Source organism: Eleutherodactylus coqui, chromosome 7 (assembly GCF_035609145.1).
Source record: "Eleutherodactylus coqui strain aEleCoq1 chromosome 7, aEleCoq1.hap1, whole genome shotgun sequence".
NCBI lineage: Eukaryota > Metazoa > Chordata > Amphibia > Anura > Eleutherodactylidae > Eleutherodactylus > Eleutherodactylus coqui.
Genome location: NC_089843.1, coordinates 112,691,817 through 112,715,166, shown reverse-complemented (window position 1 = coordinate 112,715,166; position 23,350 = coordinate 112,691,817). Strand labels below are relative to the sequence as shown.

Sequence of the window (23,350 nt, the reverse complement as noted above, 5' to 3'; positions counted from 1 at the left end):
CAACGGTGGAAATCCACGCAGAATTTTGCAGCAGAATTTACGTCCGTGGGCACTGGGCCCAAGGGAGTTCACTTGTCAATTCTGCAACAGAACTACATACTTTGTAAGAAGTGGGGGGGGGGGCGAGGGGGGAGGCATATATCTATATTACTCCCCAAATGCATACCATTCGCAACCTGATTGGTTGTTTGAAATTACTCATTCACGGTGATTGGCTATTTAGGTTGGCTGATTCACAGTGATTGGTTGTTTAGGTTGGCTCATGTAGAAGTGTGGAGTAAAAGGCTAATATGCTGGGGGCCGTGCCCTAGTTCTTCGGCATCTTCGTCTTTTTTTTTTTTTTGTCCTTTATAGAATGGAAATTAATAATTTGGAAATGAGCTAATAATTGTAAGAAAGGTCAAAGAGTGATTTAACCAATCAGATTGGGGTTAACCAAAACAAAAGGATGAAGGCAGAGGGTGTAGAATACAACTGGGTTTATTTTTGTGTTAGTGTATATAATATACAATACAGTAATTTGCTATGTGCTGGAACATCATAGAACGAGCACTGTAATTTCCACTAATACTGGATTTCCGTACCAGAAGGCATGGCCTCCATCGGCTGCTGTGAAGTAGTCTAATAACGCACTTTATATGACTGCTTCGTTTTGCTGAACACTTGAATGTGAATCCCAAATCTGGGAGTTACATTTACTTAAGCTCTCAGACATTGACTGCCATGAGAAAAATATTAAGTAAATGATTCCTCTGTGACATAAGACGGCAGAGAACGGAGATGGGAATATAGTATTACAGATCAGCTGACGTGAAATCTGTGTCTGCTTAGGCCATAGAGACTTGTGCCAAGATAAAAACACAAAAAGGATTATATGCTAAGCAAATAAACTCTTGTCATTGCTGCACCAAATAATACAAACATGAGATGTGTGTTGTGTTTCTGACGCTGCTAGGCTACAGGTCTTGGCTGTCGGGAGGGCTGCTGCTCCTTTTCCACTTAATTTCAAGGATTTAAGAGGGGTCAGCTTGAGTTGACCTATTTTGGGTTCTCCAGCTTGAGGGACCTGCTTTGCCTCCAAGTTCTAGAAATGTTATTACAGTTCAGAAACGTGCAGGAAGATCTTTCTTATACTACATATTCTGTACATACACCCAGGTTAGCGTATAAGATCACTGTTCTTCTCGCATGTCCCATCCACAAGAAGACATGCCAGATGATCACACTGGTATATAGCCATCCATTTTACTCTCTGGTGTAATGCTTTTAGAAACGTAACACCAGCTTTATTACCAGATGAGTTGGGCTGCAAGAGTATATGTAGACCCCCTGGTCCTGGTTTATGGGACATCAGCGTTGCATGACGTGTGTATGACTTTCAGATGTCTCACCCTCTCTCGGTTTGTGTCCCTCAAGGCTTTGTCCTGGGACCCCTATTCTTCTCTATCTATATATTTTGGCATGGGACTGCTTATAGAATCCCACGGCTTCACATCCAACACTCTCTTGCATCTTTCCAATCCACTTTTAACTCTGCTGCCCAGCTAATCCACCTCCCCCCCCCCCCCCCATTACTCCTTTACCCGTCTCTTCTCTGACAACCCGTTTACCGGTTAGTTCAGTTCAAAATATTATCAATGACCTATAAGGCTGTCCACAACCTGTCTTTCCATACATCTACCGTATGACCTAATCTCCTCTCTATACGTAATCTCCAGGCTTCATAAGAAGTCTTACTTTGCTCTTCTCTTTTTGCTCCTTATTCAGTTATCTCCAAGATATCTATCATACATCCCGCTAGAACTCAGTACTCCAAACAATCAGACCTGCCATCGCTTCAAAAAAGCCTTCTGTAATCCTTGTGCCACTAATATGCTATATGAACAGCTTTTACCCTCCCCTACTGCCTCCTTTACTCTTCCCTGTTATAGATTGCCAGCCCTCGTGGGCAGAGTCCTTCTATACTAGTCTGGTACTCATAGAGTTCTTGTTTATTCTACATAAATCCCGCTTTTCATGGGAAGGCGCCCTGGAATTAATGGTGTGTTAGATGATGAAATCTCCCCCCCCACACTTGTACTCTATCCTGAGCATCTATTCTAGATCTAGCTGGGTGAATAAACAGGACTTGGTATAGAACGCACATTCTTCATTTGCTCCACTACTTAAGTCACAGATTAAATCGTATTTGACGGTGCAGTGCTTATTAATTTCTGTCCGAACAATGAAAACTACATGTTGTAAGTCAGTGGGACCATAGGGTGCTGGCCCTATCCATCATGCAATTGATTTGGCAGCGTGTTGTGGTTCCTGAAAGCAAACCATGACAGATGTGAAAGAACGGACGTGGTATATGTATCTTTGTTGTATGTAATAACATACGCAGAAGTAGCACATTTGTCATTTCCATACAATGGCAGTATGTCTCATAGCACAAATCAACATTGAGTCAACTCTCTGTGGTTGATATTAAGCCATCTGTATACAAAATGACTGCATGTTTACAAAGTCAGAACGCTGCGTCTGCTGTTTATCCCAGATGTGACCCTACGTGTTTATATTAGGAGGACTTGTATGATGGAACCACATGTGACAGTCTAGGACATTCTTTTCAATACATTTCTGTTCACTGGGCAAAGCCGACTGCCATCAATTGTAAATTCTACATATATGGCCCAGTCACCATGCTAAAAAGGCACCTCTACCCCCTGTTGTCTAAGGACGCGTTCACATCAGCAATCTTTTGTTTTTCCCATACTGCTGTTCATTATTTTTTTTTCTTCTTGTAACTCTCCTTGATTTCAGTCTGACTCTGGATTTCAGATAAAGTTCAGTTTTGTTCATTCATCTGCTTTTTTTTTTTCTTTTTTAACAAAAAAAGACTACAGCACTTCTATTTTCACTAAGAAGATGAAAAGCAAATGGAAAAGACCCCTTCCTCCTCCTCCTTTTTTTTTTTTTTTTTTTATACATTATAATCAGCGGCGGAACTGAATGGAAAAGTTTCTCTTTTGTTCCGTTCTTGTCTGTTTTAACAGGTCCAGTTTTAAATGAGCATGCACAGAAGGGATGACCAAACAAGTCAGTTAAAAACTGATGTAAATGGAAACAAACTGCTAGAAATGGTCTTTTTTATTCTGCCAGATCTGTCTACCAGGTCTGTTTTAGAGGGGGAAAAAAAACTGTTTTTCCATTTTAATTCCATTTTGTTACTAGTTTCATTTAAAAAGGAAAAAACTAACGGAAAGCAAAACACTTATGTGAACAAGCCCGAACCAAGTAGACTTTTTCTACTGTCCCCATGTGAACAAGCCCGAACCAAGTAGACTTTCTCTACTGTCCCCATGTGAACAAGCCCGAACCAAGTAGACTTTCTTCACTGTCCCCATGTGAACAAGCCCGAACCAAGTAGACTTTCTCCACTGTCCCCATGTGAACAAGCCCGAACCAAGTAGACTTTCTCCACTGTCCCCATGTGAACAAGCCCGAACCAAGTAGACTTTCTCCACTGTCCCCATGTGAACAAGCCCGAACCAAGTAGACTTTCTCCACTGTCCCCATGTGAACAAGCCCGAACCAAGTAGACTTTCTCCACTGTCCCCATGTGAACAAGCCCGAACCAAGTAGACTTTCTCTACTGTCCCCATGTGAACAAGCCCGAACCAAGTAGACTTTCTCCACTGTCGCCATGTGAACAAGCCCGAACCAAGTAGACTTTCTCCACTGTCGCCATGTGAACAAGCCCGAACCAAGTAGACTTTCTCCACTGTCGCCATGTGAACAAGCCCGAACCAAGTAGACTTTCTCTACTGTCCCCATGTGAACAAGCCCGAACCAAGTAGACTTTCTCCACTGTCGCCATGTGAACAAGCCCGAACCAAGTAGACTTTCTCCACTGTCGCCATGTGAACAAGCCCGAACCAAGTAGACTTTCTCTACTGTCCCCATGTGAACAAGCCCGAACCAAGTAGACTTTCTCCACTGTCGCCATGTGAACAAGCCCGAACCAAGTAGACTTTCTCCACTGTCCCCATGTGAACAAGCCCGAACCAAGTAGACTTTCTCCACTGTCCCCATGTGAACAAGCCCGAACCAAGTAGACTTTCTCCACTGTCGCCATGTGAACAAGCCCGAACCAAGTAGACTTTCTCCACTGTCCCCATGTGAACAAGCCCGAACCAAGTAGACTTTCTCCACTGTCGCCATGTGAACAAGCCCGAACCAAGTAGACTTTCTCCACTGTCGCCATGTGAACAAGCCCGAACCAAGTAGACTTTCTCCACTGTCGCCATGTGAACAAGCCCGAACCAAGTAGACTTTCTCCACTGTCGCCATGTGAACAAGCCCGAACCAAGTAGACTTTCTCCACTGTCGCCATGTGAACAAGCCCGAACCAAGTAGACTTTCTCCACTGTCGCCATGTGCAACACAGGAATGCTTGTCCGAACCAAGTGTTCATGTCTAAATGAATAGCTATCCCAACAGCTATTTCTTCCAACTCCCCTCATACAGTAAATATGAATGCTCAGTTTGGTCAAGCGTTCATTTTTGGGAAAGTGCAGAAAGCCACAGCGAGAAAGCATTGGTGGCAACTTATCTCTAGGGAATACAGAAGGACTGCATGTTAATTCAGTGTGCCCAATTTTTCTTTCCTCCATTATAATCTATCAGGAGGCCCCCATAAACCTATCACTCCTTCGGGCCCACCGAAATCTGTGGGTTCAGACTGTAGTCTATTATGTATGGAGGCCTGCAATCTGGGCGTAGCCTAGATCCCATCGATTGATGCCGAGACCATGCCTTATATATGATGATCCTTAGGGCGGTCCTCAAGTTTTACTTTGTCATTTGTTTCCTTTAGAATATGTATAAATATTCCTTCCTTCAGTTGATGGATTTCTTTGTGATTTCCAGGGCAGAATCAGTTGCACTGGGAGGCTGATGGTACAGGCTGTGAACCAGAGAGGAAGAAGTACCCGCTCGCCCACATCGCAGCCCCATATTAGAAGGTATGTTACCATTATTAAGCTTATTACACTTACGAACATTTGTGAGGTTAGCAACTAAGAAACCTCATTCTTTACGACAATTGTTCATACGTGAGACATTAAATAATTGGTGGACTGTATCTGCAGATATTAGAACATTGGGTTAGTGTTTACAATCAGATTTTTCCATTATGTAATAACATTACTCAGACATGATGTCTACACGCTGCACGCGGTATGTATCACCAATGTTTTATATCGCGTCTTACCACAAGACTTTGAAACAATATCCTTGAATATTTTTGTGTGTACTCAGGGTTTTGGCCACCCGGCATTTTTTGCCGATGGCGTCATTGTCTGGTTACTTGTATTGTAAACAGACATTTCTGTGGAAGGAGACAATTTTTTCACTTTTTTTTTCCCCATCACTTTAGACCCCGGTCTCGGTCAAGAGATAGCGGTGATGAAAATGAACCAATCCAGGAGAGATTTTTCCGTCCTCATTTCTTGCAGGCTCCTGGAGATCTCATTGTACAAGAAGGAAAGCTCTGCAGGATGGATTGCAAGGTAATGAATCCAGACACTGCTGTCCTACTTCTGAACTGTATATGTAGTGGAAAAGAGGGTCTACTTTCAGGCAACTCCACTCTTCAAGCAGAAGTTATAATAAAGTATAGCCTAGTTCATGATACTGGATCCCATGCATGACCAGTTGTGACCTGTATAACATCTCCTTGGTAATGCCCACACTTGCTACCATAGGAGATTGAACAACTAAACGTAATTATTTCTTGTCTTATAGTCTTGAACTGGAGAAATATTCCAGGCTCGGCCATTATTATACCTGCTTCAGCTTATTGTCTACGGTATCTGTGCTATCTGAGCTCGCTGTTAAGCAATGTGACCTAATGTGTTTATACAACTGCAGTGAGCACAATAGACGACCATCGTTTGCTCGCACGCTAAACCATTACCAACGCAAGTAATGTCATGAGATGGTTCAAAGCAGTTCAGGCTACGTAGGAGGACTTTAAGCATCAAGGGAATGCAATTTAGAGATTATTGGCACATGTGTAGTGAGGTAATGCTTCAAAGAGAATTGTTCCACATCTCTTCCTGCCTCTTGAAACCTTCCCATGGGAAAGGAAACTTGAGAGTAGCTAATAATATTCATAGCCACCGATCAGGTAATAGATTTAGACTGTGCTGAAAGACAAATTACTTGGTGTTACCTTTGTCACTTAGAGCGTCTTAAATCCGTACAGTTATTGCTGAGCTGAGTTTCTTCTTCCATAAGCGTTGGAAGAAGCTTGTGCATTCAGCTGGGAGAGGAGCTGTATAGAAGACCTGTGAGATGTTTGTGCAGATCGGACACAGATAATACATACTAATCTCACCAAAGCCTGGGCGAGCTGGAAGCTATTTTGATAGAGGGAAGATGTCGCGGTGGTATATGTAATCATATAAAAGTGTTTCTGGCTCAGTTGTCTCGCATATAAGGCCGGATTCTCACGAGCGTATGCATATTTGCGTGCACAACTGTGGTTTTTACGGTATTTTTTTCCATGCACAAATCCTGTGCAGCCATTGAAATGGACAATTGGTTTCATGAATTTTAAAATGTTCTTTCCCTGCACAAGTGCCCAGGGAAAAAAACGTGCTGTGTACTTATTTATTTTTGCTTGACCGAAATGTGCACGCAAAATACGTGCATGTGAACGTACCCAATTTAATCAATGGGTTCTATTTTATGTGTGAAGAGCAAATATGAATCTGGCCTAAGAGGATTCCTGTCTCCTTCTTATTGTTTTCCAATCCAAGTAGGAACAACCTCAAATCTTCTTTTTTTTTCTTGTCTTCCTGGATTCATTTAGGATTTTGCATAATACAGTTAGCAATTGACCAAAAATAAGATATCATGGTTCAAAAACATTTCACAAATATTTCCTTGATATGAAATGAACTCTCTTCCCCTCTACAGTTTAGGATGAGCTCTGTTCATACTGTAGGAAAAGACCAGAGCTCATTTCATTTCAAACAGCTTTGGTTCTATCCGCACTATTGACAAGCTTTTGGTATAATTTTAAAGTCCAGATTTTTACAGAACCAGAGCTACAACCATTTGAAGTGGGGTTGCGAATATTGACTTTACAGCTGTCACTTTTCAGTCAGTGTGTGCAAAGCGGAGGGGGCGGAGAAACAAGCAAATGGCAGAGAAGATTTGTGATTCTCTTGTAGATCTCCCTGTCCCAAAGGGAGGAGTGACATGAACTTTTCCTCATATTATCAACTCCTCATCAATCAGAGAGCAAATTTTGCTTTCTCATTGTCAGATATGGGGGCCTTCTTTTTTTTTTTTTTTAACCAGAAAGAGTGGGAGTGAAAAGATGAGGACTTGCTCCTTTTCTGCAGCGTTAAACTTTGCAGATGCCACAGTCAGCAATGTCTCTAGCATCTAAATGTTTTTTACTGAAAAGTTTAGGAATTTCTTTTTTTCTCCCTTATACAAGGCTTTATATATAGAAAAAAGGACAGAAAAACTGCACATAATTGGTATTGCATCCATTACAACCAGTTGCTGTAAAATAGTACATATATTCAGCATGGCAAAAAAAATGAAAAAGAAAATGCCAAAATAGCCATTTTCTGTTAATCTTGCTTCCCCAAACAATAATAGAAAAATCAAAATGTCATGTGTGTGTATATACCTCAAAATGATACCAATAAAAAAACAAACCATCACACAGATCTGTCTAATGAAAAATAAGAATGCTCTGGTCTTGGAATGTGGTGACGCCAAAAAATGTCTTCTGCACAAAAAAAAAACGAAGAAAGGGTTTATATTGTGGTCAAAGTTGTAAAACATAAAAAACCTTTTAGAAATTTGCTGTCATAACTGTAATGACCTGCAGAATAGAGTTAACATAGTATTTATACTACAGGGCGAATACCATAAGAATTAATACCAATGGGGAAATAGAATTAAGGTATTCAATACATTATATGCACCCAAAATTGGTTCTTACTAAAACTCATCCTCCAACAAAGTCTCATACAGCTACATTGACAAAAAATAAAAACACTGGTACACAAAAGGAGAAATTATTTGCTGGTCCATAACGGGAACCAGTCAGCAGATTTCTGCAATGTAATCCTAGAGCAGTGCAGCAGTGTGGGCAGTTCTCCTCTACTAAGGCCTTTTGGCTTTGGCAGATAATGAAAGTATATCTGTGAAATCTGCATTAAAAGTTCTCCTATGCGGTACGTAAACATGGCAGACTGGTCCAGTGGGCGGTCCGGACTGTCTTCTAGCAGCCTCTTCATCCCAAAAACCCGGCCCTGTCAGCTCGACGGCATGACCGAGTAGGCGTTACTCACATAGTGCTGCAAGGTGCCTCCCGAGCAAGTGCAGAGGAGAGGAGAGCAGTGAAGCTGCCCACAGAAGGCACATACACAGATGAAGGGGGGACGAAAAGGCAGCTAGGAGACACCGTGAACCAGTCACCAGACCGCTCTGCTACATTCATTCTCCACGTGGGAGAACTATGGATGAAAATATCAGAGATGCTTTTATTATTAAGAAAAAAAAGGACTTTGGAGAACAGAACCCCCCACATTGGGTTACGTTACAATAATCTGCTGACGGTGACATAACTCATTTTAACCTTAAAGGGAATCTGAGGGGTTAAAAATACACTTAATACGACGGAGTTCTGCGCAAATAGATTCACATGAAACGTTTAGTGCAAAATCCACAATAAAGTGACCTTTAAAAGGGTTTTTCCAAATTGAATATGACTGTTGGGATTGAAGGTTCTACTTTTCAATTGCTCATATTGGTCTGCTGCAGATGTGTACATTGTGTGTATTAAGTGATTTTCATCCTTCTACCGGTAATGCTCACCCTGTCCCTCATTACAAATACAGGAAGCCCCGTGTTAGTCTTAGTTTTTGAATCTCATCATTAACACCAATCAGTTCCCAATAGAATTCCCTCCATTTATGGTAGTCAGAAATCAACGGAGTCGGTCTCAGACGGGTCTACATCGGGGCTCTGGACCTGCATTTGGTGATCTGACTGCTTGATGAATGACAGATCTGCGGCTAATTCTCTAACACATGGCAGCAATCAGATGTTGACCTCAGCCAATGACCTCTCATGGTGTGGGATGTATAGACCCCTATATGTCCTGAGTTTTTCAGAGGAACTGCAAAAATAAACCATTGATGTATGTTTATAGTAGATATATGTGCAAGGTGTCCTATACAATCTAATGGCTTGCACTAATATACAGCAGGCTTGATAAGCAGTGGTAATATGGGATCAGTGTTGAAATTTAATTTCAATTCAGTGAATTCAGCTGACACTTTTATAGACAGGAATTTACAGGAAGGCTCTACTTTTTACATGGCCTGTATAGCTTTGTCTTTGATATATACAAGTAACTGTGTATAACCCCGTGCCAAAAGTATATGCCAAGTAGCTGCAACCGTGAGTAGGCCACTACCCCAGCCTACCAGGGTATATAAAATGCAATAGCAATAATGTGCAAACTGTGTGCTAAACTTGAAAAGTATGCCAAAAAAGAACAATATGCCAATGTAGAAAGCACTCACCGAGCAAAGGTGGGTGGAGAACAGGAGCAGAAGGCAATGGCCAGTAGTTTAAGAAAAAAGCACAGAGCAAACACGTGAGCCACAGCCACTCCAGCCGGTAGCGGCTGCATACACAGAAACTGCAGGCTGGGGGTGACGTCACCTAGCTTTATTACTGAAGCAAGCCCAAAAAACTTACTCATATCGAGATCTAAACACTGGTCTCTACTTTTTACATGACCTCTATAGTTTTGTCTTGGCAGAGCCCACTGATTTGGGTTTCAAAAGTTCTGGCGTAGAATAGCCCAGCCTACTTAAAGGAGTTGTGCCATAGTTGAAAGATTTTTCCCATCTACGGCATAAGGGCTAACTTTTAGACCATGGTACCCTCTCTAATTCAGAGAACTGGTTTCCAGCGAGTCATGAAGATTATTCTTGGAATCGTGGAGGTCCCAGCAGTCGGACCCCACACCGATCTGGAAGTTGTCCTGTGGATGGGGAATAACTTTATACTATGGCACAACCACGGTAACTAGTCTGCCTGTCAAAGAGCAACAGAAACTTGATATAACTGACGCCATGAAACGAAATTTTAAAAAGCCAGCTCTGCCGCAAATTTTGGGCTACTGCAGTACATTTACATATTGTGGCTGTATTATTCCATTACTGACATAAACTGTTGGATGATCAGAGTTCTCTTTAGTGATGATGTATGCATTCTGTACAATACGCAGGTTAGTGGACTACCAACTCCTGACTTAAGTTGGCAACTGAATGGCAGGCCTGTCCGTCCAGACAACTCTCACAAGATGCTGGTGCGTGAGAATGGCGTGCACTCGCTGATCATTGAGCCAGTCACCTCGAGAGACGCAGGAATTTATACTTGTGTGGCCTCTAACCGTGCTGGCCAGAATTCCTTCAGCTTGGAGCTCATAGTTGCTGGTAAGTAACTGGTATGGTATTGGACTGGACCTTGTCAACCATTCTATAATGTCTGGCGTTGTCCCTCTTGGTATTTGGTGGTGACGTAATTAACAGTAAAGCTTGGCCTATTATTTTTGGCACCAGATATAATGCACTTTTTTTCTGACACCTGAGTTTTCGGTCTCATTAATTTGCACTAACGTGTAGTGTACATTTCTTACGGTGTCATAGGCCTCATTACCCAGGACCATTACAAGGATAAATTCACACCTACGGAGTCAGTCTGTGAATGGCAGGTTTCCATTAGACTCGGTATCCATGTGTTCACACTGTAACCTTAGTGATGAAGGGCTGGAGCGGAGCTGTTTTATATCTTCTAGGCCAATATAAGGAGATTGGGGACTCCCCGTTAGTTTTTTTTGGCACGCACATTAGAATTCACAGCTATTTTAGTGCATTTGGTTTACGAGTTGTACTTATATGAAAAATGCAGCCGGACCTAGGAAGGCTGCGCGGGCTGTAGTGCGCTCCTCGTGCAGAGCTCAACCTCAAGACCTTTTTTGGCTAAGCAAACTCGATGCACAAGCTGGAAAGTATTGCACTTGGTCTGCTTGTCATCTGTTTGTAGTAGTCCTTGGCAGAGTGTCCATTTGTTTGGGATGTTTCTTTGTAAGGTTTAGCATTAAGGTGTTGAATCCGTGCGGAGATGAATTGACCGTTTTGCTCCTTGACAATATTGCAGAAGACTGAGGCTTAGTATTCCTCTGGTGAAGTGGATTGCATTTAAGGTGCATTTACACACCCAGATGATCGCTCAAAACTGTCAGTTCCTGACTAATTTTGAGCAATCATTTTGCATTAGCTACTAATTGTCTAATCGGCCCTTTAGTACTTCATTGCATATGTGCTTAGAGAACAGGGGGTGGTCTGTTCTCTAAATACATCGCTATTGTCCTCCAGCAGGACAGCAACTGTTAAAGAATGTTATCAGTGCTGCCCATGGAGAACTCGGCGTGCAGTCCCTCTAATCAGGGACGAGGATTTCATGCTGTCCTTAAGTCAACAATGGATGAACGCACATTTACACACAACGATTATCGCTCAAAAAATGGCTTTTGAGTGATAATCGTTGTGTGTAAAAGGAGCTTAACACTTCTTCGTTCAGATGTAAAGTGGACTGCACAGCTTTTTGGCCATGTTTTCAGCACAGCTAAAAATGCAGCAAAGGAAGCTTGAAGGGAAAAAAAAGCAATATTCACCTAGCAGGTGCCGTCCGGGTCCCTGCCGCTGATCTCTAGCACTGCTCCAGGCCTTCCGTGCACTGACAGGACATCTATTGCTGGAACCGAGGTTTGAGAACCCCACCTCCAGCAAGAGATTGCTATGTTTGGCTGAGCCAGCTCTGAGAACCAATCAGAGCCACTGAGCTTTGATTCACTGATCCAGTCAATGAATGGCTGTGATTGATTGATCAAGCACCGACTCTGATTGGTTCTCGGCGCTGGCTCAGCCAATCACAGCAATCTCTTGTAGTGTAGCTAGGGCTGATTTTCGGAGTAGGGCTTATATTTCAAGCTCCCCCCCCCCCCTCCCCGAAAACTGCTGTGGGGTTACCGCTGCCAAAAATGCTGTACCAGGCTGTGCCATGTTTTCAGCAGTGCTGAAACCGCTGACTATTCATTTCAATGGGCAACGCAGGGCTGAAAATGGGCAAAGAAAGAACATGCATCGCTGTCAAAGTGCAGCATTGAAGACTCTGCATTTTGTGAACAGCCCCATTGAAATGCATGGAAGTGTTGTACAGCGTTTAGCGCTGCGCTGAAGAGGCAGCGCTAAACACTGTACAAAACGTCTGTGTGAGGAGGCCTCAGGGTATGCTCACATGGTGGAAGTCGCAGCTGAATTTTCCACCTCTAAAACCCGTATCTTTCTGATGTGGTTTTTGATGCGCATGCTGCTTTTATGCTGGGCAAAATCTGTGTGCATAATTCTAATATCAAATATCATGTTTCTGAAAGTTCTGCAAGCGGATCTGTGCCACAAACCACGTCAGAAGGATACCGGTTGTGCCACACAGTTTTTAGAGGCGAAATTCACGCAAAAATTCCGCCTTAGACCACCTTTTCAAGGGCCGGAAATCCATTCTTGGGGTGGTAGTGAAGCAGTTGAGTTTCTCTAATCCCGTACAACTCTTAAGGGCAAGCTGATGGGGGAAACACTCATGTGTTTGGGCTTTATGGTCCTAACCACACAGCACTGTTAATACTTGAAGAATGGTGACAGAAGTAGTCGTCCTATTTTATATGTATATTCTGGATGTGTAAATATCATAGGCGAGTCTTTTGTGGATTGACAGGCTGTATATCTTTACACGCAGGTCATGTACCAACAGAACAGATGTTAAATATAGCTTGTATTGTCGTCATGCCCGTTGGTTGATGAGAACAAATATTTGTCATGGTCTATTCATGTCCTCATGTTCATAGGAAAATTCTATTGCATGTTTGTTTAGATAATGAGAGGCTGTTAACACAATGTAATGCATTTTACCTGTTTTGATTTTTTTTTTACCTAGAAATCAATTAGTACCACACAGATTGCCATTAGGCTGCTATGAAAACTCATGTTTAACCCATTAAGGAACAAGCACTGTAAATTTATGGCAAGGATTAAAGCCTCCTGCTTCTGCAATCAATCAGAAGCAGGATGGGTTGTCGGCTGTTAGTCACAGCTGATAACCCGGAGGAGGAGGGAGAAGTGGGTTTTAACCCTTTCTGCCTTCTCCTTTATTTAGTGCACATCGCTTAATAAGCGTGATGTACTAAAAAAGTGAAAGTGGAAATCTTTCTTCCACTGCATGAGCCCAGCCAGCAGTCAGTGACCGCCGGGTGACCTCTGGCACAGCACAGCTGCAGGTTCGTAGCAGACCCTGATCAGCTCTGCCGGTGACTAATGTCCCTACAGGGGATGTTTCTCCCTGTAACTGGGGCTCCTATGAATGCCTCAGCTACAGTGGAAAAATGACACAAAAAAAACAAAAAAAAAAACATGTGACTGTCTCTCCCCCCCCCCCCCCCCCATAGGTTTTATATGATGTCATGGAGGACATAGATAGTGGAAGAACAGAATTGCATAAATAAGTAAAGCGAAATTATAGAATAAAACAACAATGTATACATAAGAAAGAAAATAACCAAAAGCCCATGCCAACCAAAACTGTCGCTATTTCCCCCTGTAATCCAAAACAATACAATAGCGTTAATATACAATTTTTTTTTTTTAAAAACTATAAATGTGGTTGGTTTTTTTTGGCTTTTGTTTGCTTTTTACCCCCAATAAAACTAAAAAACTGGGGGGACAGTGAAAAGCTATTAGAAAAACAGCCCTATATGTCACAGGAAAAAAATGCAGCAAAAGTAATTTTGGTAGTTAAAGGAAAGAAAATAGGTCAATAAAACTACCACATAAATCCCTAAAAAGTGTCTAGTCCTTAAGGGGTTAAAAACACAAAACCCCTTTTATTTACTTTTCAAAATGAATCAGGAACTTGTCAGTTGTCAGTTTTTTCATACAGCTTGAAATTTGGATTTATATTAACAATGTGTTTTTGTTTTTTTTCCCTTCCGATAGCTCGGGATGCCCACAAACCACCAGTGTTCTTGGAAAAACTTCAAAACACGGGTGTTGCTGAATGCTACCCAGTGAGACTAGAGTGCCGAGTCTCTGGGATGCCTCCACCGCAGATATTCTGGAAGAAGGAGAACGAATCCCTGACGTACAACACAGACAGAGTCAGGTAGTACAATGACTGTAACATGCTGTTGGGAAAACTAAAAGGCCAACTTGTAGATGGGAAGAACTAGTTCTGCTCAGGGACTTTTACCCTCCAGCTTCAGTTTGGCCAGCTACAATTTACACTTCCTCATCTTTCAGACGGAGGAAGAGATGCAGCTTGAGGTCTCCGTCATGTAGTAATGCAGAGTGAATGACAACATGGATGTGCTTTGTAGTTTCTCCAAATCTGTCAGGCATTATGAGGTGTAAACTCGATAAATTGACTCTAAAATACATAAATTGGGTAACTGATCATTTAAAATGAGACTCTGGGAACATTTTCTAAACTATTAAAGCGGACCTACTGGGGTGATCTATCATACCACGCTCGCTAATTATTTCATTCTGGTTTCCCCAGTGTCATGGGGCAATACATGAGCATTTGCCAAAATGATGCCCCCCTTGTCTGTTCTGCGGCTATTGGCTACAGCTGCACCCCACAGAATTGCACTCCCTGCATATAATACAAGTAAGGCCAGGAGCACACTACCATGTTTTGGCTACCACTTTGTGTCCGTAATATGGAAGTGTGTCCCAGCCTGAGTACAGGTCTCCTGAGCTGAACTCAGAGCATCATGCCTACCTATGGAGTTCAGGTCCAGGAGACCTGCGGTCAGGCCAGAACGCACTTCCATCCTATGGTAATGTGCTCCCAGCCTAATCCTGAGAGCGTTTTTACATATAGTCCTCCCTGCTTTCTGGTCCAAATGCAGAAAGAAGCTAAAATGGAGCAGAAAGCTGTCAGTATTATGTGCATGTAGGTACGCAGAGCCAGAAGTCTGTGAGGTGAAGCTTCAGTTGAACTGCGGATCACTCGGTGATGTTTAGGGAAGAATATGCAGCCACTTTACTTCCTGCGGTGGTTATGAATTATAATCACAAATTGATACAGTGTAATTTTGCACAAGACACACAAAGATGATTCACATAGCGATGGTTAATATTAAAACTCCATGGCACCAGCAGAATAACGAATGCACCTTCAGCCCTGACGGAAGACTTGTGGTAAATGTGATAAAACCATCAGGGCTGGTGGCACTTTTGTTGTTTTGGTGGTTCTAGTATCTTTACTGGCATGTAGCTATACCAGCATAACTTATATCCGATGCTCCTGATGAACTTCTTTATGAAGGGAAAAGCGTTAGGCAGCTATTATTAGGGCTAATGGTGCAGATTGTTATATCTCAGCCAGAGACCATCGGTGCACATCGCAGCAATAAGGGAGAACCTACTATATGCATGCTGCATTGTGAGCTAATGCTACGGTGTGTGCTCTGATATAAAGCAAGAGCAGATACTGCGAGGGCTAACAGAGATTTATCAGCACAGGCACTAGCAGTAGTTCACTTCAACTTGAGAGCACGGACTATCAGTATGCATCAATGGTACAGGGAGAACCGACAGAGTGTGCTGTGGTTTTAAGAAAATGCGTCTGTGTGCTCGTATGTAAAGGGAGTATCCTTATATCAGATACTATCAATGGTAAATTATATATCTCTAGCGTACTGTATATTGATATTACAGCCCGAGTAATACAGTAGGAAGTACTCAGAACCTGACTAAGGGACTTCTTCATTGAATGACTTCAAAGAGGAGAGAGCATTTTTGAGTCCCAATCACTTCTACATCACCATCAAGCAGGAGATTCAGCGCAACACTTTCATGAGAACTCTCTCTTTTGTTTGAAGCGGATGCTGAAGTGCTATGGAGTATTAAAATTAACCATAGCTATGTGTGTCCTGTCTATTTGGCCAATTATTTTAATATATATCTATTAAAAGTTATATTTTAATAGGGACCTTATTTCTGTGATTTCCCTTGACTTCTCTCTAAGACACATTTTGAGGCATAAACACCATCTTCAGTGATCCTGGAGGGTCCACTCTATGGGCAGATGACTTATCGGACATCTGTGAGGACACTGCAGATCACGGCCCAAGCAAGAATATGTTCTACTGAAGACTGATACCTGGGCGCTTCCATGTGTCAGCCCCATGCTTGTTTTTGTTGTTTTGCTCATTGCACTGCATCAAATTCTGGTTCTAATGATGACAGGGGCGAAGTCAGCAGGTTGCACTTACATATCAGTATGTTGTAGGATTCACTAAATCATCCCAGAGAGATTTGTCCAGCCTTTGTTTGAACCTTTAATGTAAGGGCTGGTTCACATCCGAGCTAGGGGTTTCTGGCTTTCTGCTCCAATGGAGAAGCAGGAAACCTACAACCCTGACCACACAGAATAGACGTATGATGGAACCGAACAAACTCCATTGACTTTGCTGAATTTGACAGGATGAAATCGTGCTGCATGCATCTGTCCGAGGTGTCTTTTTGCTCTAAGGGTAGTTTCACACAAGATTTTTTGGGGGAAAAAAAAGCCAGAGTTTTTTTATGGCAGTTTCTATCTCCAAAGCCAGGAGTGGGCCCAGTAGGAAGCCGTATAAGCTTGCTTTAGATCTCTTATTCCTTGTTAATCTTCTGGCTTTGGGGAAAAAAAGCCTCAGTTTTTGTGGCAACTTTTTGAACTAAACAATACTGTGAAACCACCCAAATAGCTAGATTGTACTGAAGCATTTTATATTAGTAAAGCTTTTACTGCATACTGATGTGGTGGGGCTATGAAGCTATCTTGGGGCTACAGCTCCTGCTCAATCATGAGGAAATCCCCGAAAATAGGATTCTGAATCAGTGTTCGTATAGGGAAGAAATGCTGCAGATGTTCCACCTGGATTTGTATGTGTGAAATGCAGAACATATTACAGTAGCAGACCAGATCCTATCCTCATCCTGCAGATAAAAATGTGTGGAAATTGATTTACAAATGTGGGTTTTCACCTTGTGCATCCAGCTAATTCACTGGCAAAACTGATTGCATCACAAACTCCACAGCGAATCCGCCATGAATCCTCCTTGACCAGTTTACGCAGTGTGAGAAAATAGACTTTCTCTGTCTTGTCGTTTTTTCTTTTTAAGGCTAGAGAAGTAAAAGCACATTAGTCCATCTAGAAAGTTAGTTATATGACAGTTTGCTGTGACATCATTGGTGACACGAAATAATTGTAGGTTTTCTTTTCCCAGCATGCATCAAGATAACTATGGTTACCTCTGCCTACTAATTCAAGGTGCCACTAAGGAGGACGCTGGATGGTACACTGTATCGGCAAAGAACGAGGCTGGCATTGTATCTTGTACTGCAAGGCTTGATGTACACAGTAAGTTTTTTGTCCTACCCTCTGAGCCCGTAAGCGTTTGCTCTCACTAGCGCTAGAGATCTCCATTCCTCTGTTCTGTTTTTGGAGCAGAGAAGCAGAAATCAAACAGAATCTAATGTTTTTGTTCCCCACTGATTTCAATGTTTCCTTTTAATTACGTTCCCTTTCACTTCTGTGTTTCAAACTGAACAAATGGCAGAGCTGACTGCGCTATTTGCTCTGTTTGAAATATGGAAATAGAATTGAATTAAAGAGAAATACTTATGGTTCCTTGTCTACGGCCAGCACGGTATAGTGACACCTGCTGAATTCAGTGGGCTCTCACTTACACCAATTAGTAGTTTTGTTAAACTTTCTTTAAAGAGGGCAGGGCCGGGCAGAGAGAAGTCCCTTGTGGAATGAATATTCCGATTTTAATAATAAAAAATGATCTTTATTCGTATAGCATCAGCTTATTCTGCAGCGCTCAAGGCCCATTTACACAGAGCGATGATCGCTCAAAAAACGCTAAAAAAGCGATCATTTGTGCAATCATCGTTGCATCTAAAAGCCCGGCCATCGTGCACTGCTAGCTGATCGTTAAATTCAAGCCAACCTAAAAATCATCATTCAGCCTTATCCGTTCTTCGCGGGTAGTGCTGATAGCATTGTTTCCCTTCATAGAACAAAGGATCTGAGCGCCGATAAGAGCCCTCGGGCTATTAACTGCATTCTGCTAGAGGCTTCACTTGCACACTTAGCTACTCAGCTACTTAAGAGTAATTACTTAATAGTTTATGCAAAATGATCACTCAAAGCTGTCACTCAGTCATTTGAGCGATCATCGCTCCGTGTAAATGGGCCTTTATTGTCATGTTCCCTGCCTTTCAACTGCTAAATGACAGTTCCCTCTGTATTACTATTCACATAGAGAGAACTGTCAATCAGTAGCTGTAGGGAGAGTATGAATATTAAAGGAGTAGTCCAGCCTTACATTATTCATGACGCAGGCCTCGGCATAGGCCATCAATAGTAGATTGACCATCTGGCAGTCAGCTGTTCACCGGTACACAGAGTCGATATTGCAGATGAGACTAGAAATCACGTGTGTTTCTCCCCCCCCCCCCCCCCCCCTCATTGCACTGTGGGGAGGAGTCTGAATGGAGCCGTGGTAGTCTGTGTGCCGCTTCTTCATTCAACTCTGAGACTACCAGCAGTAGCTGAGTGCTTGTACTCTACTATCTTTGGCAGTCCCATTGAATGAATACAGTGGTAGTAGTCGGCCCCTGCTCCTTTCCAGGACCTCTTCACTGCAGGAGTACAATGTGGAGGAGAGGAGGACACAGGACCACTGTTCTTGGGATCGTTGGGTTCTCAGCTGATATGTCTGATCAAGTGGAATGCCATTGCTATCTCGTGGTCAGGTGACCAGATCTGATTCTGGGTAACCCCTTTACTGTAATGTAATATAATTTTGAGATTGGAAAGCATGTGAGTCTAGCAGGGATCCCTACAATAAGACAGTCCTGCAATATTATCAAAGTTCAGTTTGACTCACCAACTCCATTTCTCTCCACAGCTCAGTGGCAACAATCACACACTCCCAAAACAAGGAAAGTACGTCCATCCGCCAGTCGATACGCAGCACTTTCTGACCAAGGGCTGGACATCAAGGCTGCTTTCCTGCCAGAAGCAAATCCAGTGCATCTGCAACCTGCACTGGTGGAGAGTGATGACCTGTAGATGGGACATGTGGGAACTTTCTGTAGCAGCCATAAGAGGAAGCCATTGGAATCTCCGGCTGTCAGCTGGCAGCAGTCTCACATCATGTAACAAGTCAGACACGCCTTCAGCTAACCTGATAGAGACATGTTAAACTGCATATTAACTATATATGTAAGCAGTCTTGAGCATAGGATAGCAGGGATGAGAAACCTTATGTATTTATGCACATAAGTATCATTCACTCTTCTGCTCTATGAAAGGATCTTGTTTATTCTGCTTGTTTTGTGCCTTATGTCTGCTAAGACGGCGGTGTAGGACAATAGTGTGCAATGTTTTATGTTGAAGTGCCACAAACACCCACAATATGTTTGTCTATTGCAAAAGGTTATAATGCTTCAAGAGTGTAAAAATACAGCTTGCTTTATGTGTACTATTGTAACGACTACGATTAATTAACATTGGACATCGGGAGGTTAAAAAAAACGTCCTGAGGATTCACAAAGGTGATACAAGCGGGGACGACTGCGGACGTAGCTGGCTATGGACTTGGAGCAGAACATAAAACGCTTCGCACCCTGAGAACATTTGCAGGTCACTAATGCAAAGCCCTTGCTGTTGCTTACTTCACAATCCCCACTGGCGCCGTGTTCAGATACTTTCAGGATGGCCCACTCCATTTTCACAAACTCCATGAGGTATGTTGTAAGACGATGAGGTTCCTGAGGCGTAGGGTTGTCCTGGAGGGAGGTGACCTTCACGTGATGACAAGGTCGCAGCAGCGTGGTCAGTGGCTACTTGTATTCCAGTTAATAGAGAGTACATTATAAATTTGGTGACGGCGAGGAGAACATTCAAATGTATGTAGTAGATGATTCATGAAGGTGAAGATGACAGGTTCAAGTGTTTTATCACGCAGGCAATGTTGTTTTACATGCACAAGCCTGCCGTGTCTCAGTCTAAACCAGCCACGGCTAAGAGAAGATTGAAAACCAAAGCCAACGGGATTGATCATTTCTAGAATACAAGATGGATGTGGTGCGAGTCTTTGTATAGCTACGTTTCATCACAGGATACAAGATAGACTAGAGTACGGTGAAGACCTTTTAGTGCTGCCTCCGAATTGCCCCAAAAGCAGGCTTGTATTTTGGAAGTAAATCTGGAAGATGGTGGTTTCTGTAAAGTGGCACCAGCCCCAACAGGGGCCAGATGATAACTCCATCCTAGATGTGAGGAGCTTTTATTGTTGTACTGGACACTCGGGGACTTTTATTTCCTTAATATCAAACCATCAGGAGAACGCTGGGAGAAGTCGCCCTACAAGTCTACAGTTATTAACAAGCGGCACATAAAGCAATCTGTTGGTTAACTACCTCTCGGTATTGATATAGCACTGCCAATTTATATGACGTACCACTTACTGAATGCCTGCCCTATTGTGCCAGGTCTAAGGGCATGCTCCACGTCTGTCTTGCTGATTTTTAGGCATACGTAAGTAAAACATGACTGTTAAGAGTTCATGCCAGCACGCTTTCAGCAAGATTTTTTTTGTATGACTGCCTCTATAGAAAGGACATAGCAATTCAGGGACACTGAGGGCCACGTTACTAGGAAGAAACGGCATGAGTAAGCATTTCCTGAGGTGCGCTAATTGACATCGCAGCAGGAATAATTGACTAAAACAGAGGAAATCCCTGAGAATGCCAGCAGCAGAGTGACACAAGGTGTCCAAAGTATTGGGGATTTACTGATGTTCTAAAATCTCCTTTACCTGAAAATCCAAGCTGTTCATATTAATGGTACGAAAGTACTTGGCCAAAGGAGAAAGCAAGAAGACACCATGTACCGTATAGGAAGCACATATATCATTATTTATCTGTTATACCTCGCTATACTTCATATGTATCTCCTTGCACACACCTATATAACTCACAATATGTATTACTAGAGGGGTGTTAGTGGCTTTTTATACAGATGACTAGGTCTTTTGTTTTCTTCCTTTCTCTTGTGTAGTGTGACGGCACAGTATGGTTTTGGTGCTGTTTTTAAATACATACATGTCAATGTCTTCCGAAGTGTGCACTTCTAGTACCGACTAATGCCCTTTACAATATGTCCTCTTATCACTGAGACCCTTTTCACATGGGACGGGCGCACTGCAAGACGCGGAAACTTCTGCACCAAAATCTGCAGTCAGACCTGCGGCTCTTGGGGTGGAATTCTGCAGATTTAGCTGCGTCTTGTAGCATAGTTCTGGCTTGTGTGAAAGGTCCCTAAACGGTCTTCTGTAAGGCTCCTGTAGTGGGATGGGGGCAAAAAATGAAATGTCCACCCCACCCACCTGGTATGTCACCTGTTAATAAGATGGCACAGCTTTATCAACAAGAACTACAGGGCTTTAACATTTTTCTAAAAAAGAAAAGGAAAAAGAGAAAAAAAAAATTTGTATCGCCGGACACCTCTGTTAATGTGACTTGTCATTTAGAAATCACTTGTGTTATGCCGCCACCATATATCTGTATTTATAGAGGATGCCTCAACTGGTGCGTATGGGCCATGTTATGAGCTGAGACAATTTTGAAGTTTAGCCACGTCTGTTTAATAACAAGAACAAATGTACTTTTGTGGGGTAAGGTTTTTATGATAATTGCTATGCAAGGATTTAAATAAAGATTGTTTCTTCAAAAACATGTCGTCGTCCTCCTCCTCTGGGGGTTGTTTGTTGCACAGATTCCCTCCCCTTTCTATGTGATTGAGGATGTCAGGTGCCCGTTGCACCCGCCAGCAGCTCTGGTTACTATTCTTACCCTGTGTGCAGACGTTTCCCTAATGTGGTATTTTAGTTGTCATCAGTAGCTATTCTTGCAAGGCGGTAAAGGAGTTTTCCATTGACAATGCTTCATGAGGCCCGGTCACAGGCTGACGCTCATAGTTACATTACACTGTCTCTAATTATATGACTATGCTATCACTCAACAACAAATGAACATATAAAACCCACCATGCAATTTTTGTATAGTCAAAGAGGCAATACAATGACTTGAGAGCTCTGTAAACCTCAAGACAAGTCATTGTGTCAAGCATTTGCCCTGCTAGGGCTCACTTGGTGACGCCAATTGTCGTCACTCATTAGTGGGAAGGTCCAGGAACAAGAGTACCTCGGCTGCACTGTGGTAAGTCCATGATTTCTCAAAAATAAAAATTAACCTGCCCTGGGTAGTGGTTCAGTTCCGAGCTCCAACCCCATTCATGCATTGGCTTCTAAGGCCAAGCAGCTGCATGCCATGTGCGATATCAGGGAGGTTTCAATATGGGAACCTTCACTGTCGACGTAAAACCTACTTCACCAACTTGTAGACTGATGAGACAAATCTAGATGCCAGAATGTTTCCTGTAGCACCAACTATAAAGGTACCCATACCCCTTCAATAGCTACCTGTCCTGGCTCCCTCGTGCCCATGAATGCTCAGTTCAGCAGAGCATTCATGTCTTTTCAATGGGCACAGTGAGGGAAATTGCTGCTAGATACCCCTGTCAGTGTCTTCTCTCCAGGGTGAATAAAAGGATTGCGTGTTGAAATTCAGGAGCACCTCATCGACATACAGTAGTCAGATCACTTTTTTCACTAAGGTGTAAAAGGAGCTTAAATGGGGTCGTCCCACTTCTAGTTGTTTTGCTGCCAGCAGCGCCATACACTGCACAGTGGCCCAGGTTGGGACTAGAGCAGTATTTCTCAACTCTAGTCCCCAGGGAGCCCCAGCAGGTCATGTTTTCAGGATATCCTATAGTAACATCACCTGTGGCAATGTCTGAGGCACTGACAATAATTACATCACCTGTGCAATACTGAGGAAATCCTGAAAACATGACCTGTTAGGAGTCCCTGAGGACTGGAGTTGAGAAACACTGCACTGAAGGATGAGCCCTATTGAAGTGAATGGGACTCGGTCTGCAGTACCAACCTGGGCCACTGCAGTGTATGGAGCTTCCTTCAGCAAAACAACTAGAAGTTGGAGAACGTTTAATGTGGAGGACGAATATTAAATAGGATCTGGCCTAGGCCACATAGCTCTAGTGAAGGGAAACTGGAATGCC

The 23,350-nt window shown here is 42.8% G+C and overlaps 1 protein-coding gene across 4 annotated transcripts in view; it reads left to right on the top strand.

The window, feature by feature from the left end:
* Positions 1 to 21,945, top strand: part of PALLD (palladin, cytoskeletal associated protein) — a 290,555-nt gene extending 268,610 nt beyond the window's left edge. For all 4 annotated transcript variants that reach the window (XM_066573548.1, XM_066573549.1, XM_066573551.1 and 1 more), the window contains 6 exons: positions 4,915 to 5,009; positions 5,423 to 5,555; positions 10,319 to 10,526; positions 14,139 to 14,304; positions 17,421 to 17,554; positions 19,113 to 21,945. In XM_066573548.1, coding sequence (XP_066429645.1) covers positions 4,915 to 5,009; positions 5,423 to 5,555; positions 10,319 to 10,526; positions 14,139 to 14,304; positions 17,421 to 17,554; positions 19,113 to 19,276 — 900 coding nt within the window. In that variant the 3' untranslated portion in view covers positions 19,277 to 21,945. The remainder of the gene's footprint in view (positions 1 to 4,914; positions 5,010 to 5,422; positions 5,556 to 10,318; positions 10,527 to 14,138; positions 14,305 to 17,420; positions 17,555 to 19,112) is intronic.
* Positions 21,946 to 23,350: the final 1,405 nt, after the last annotated feature.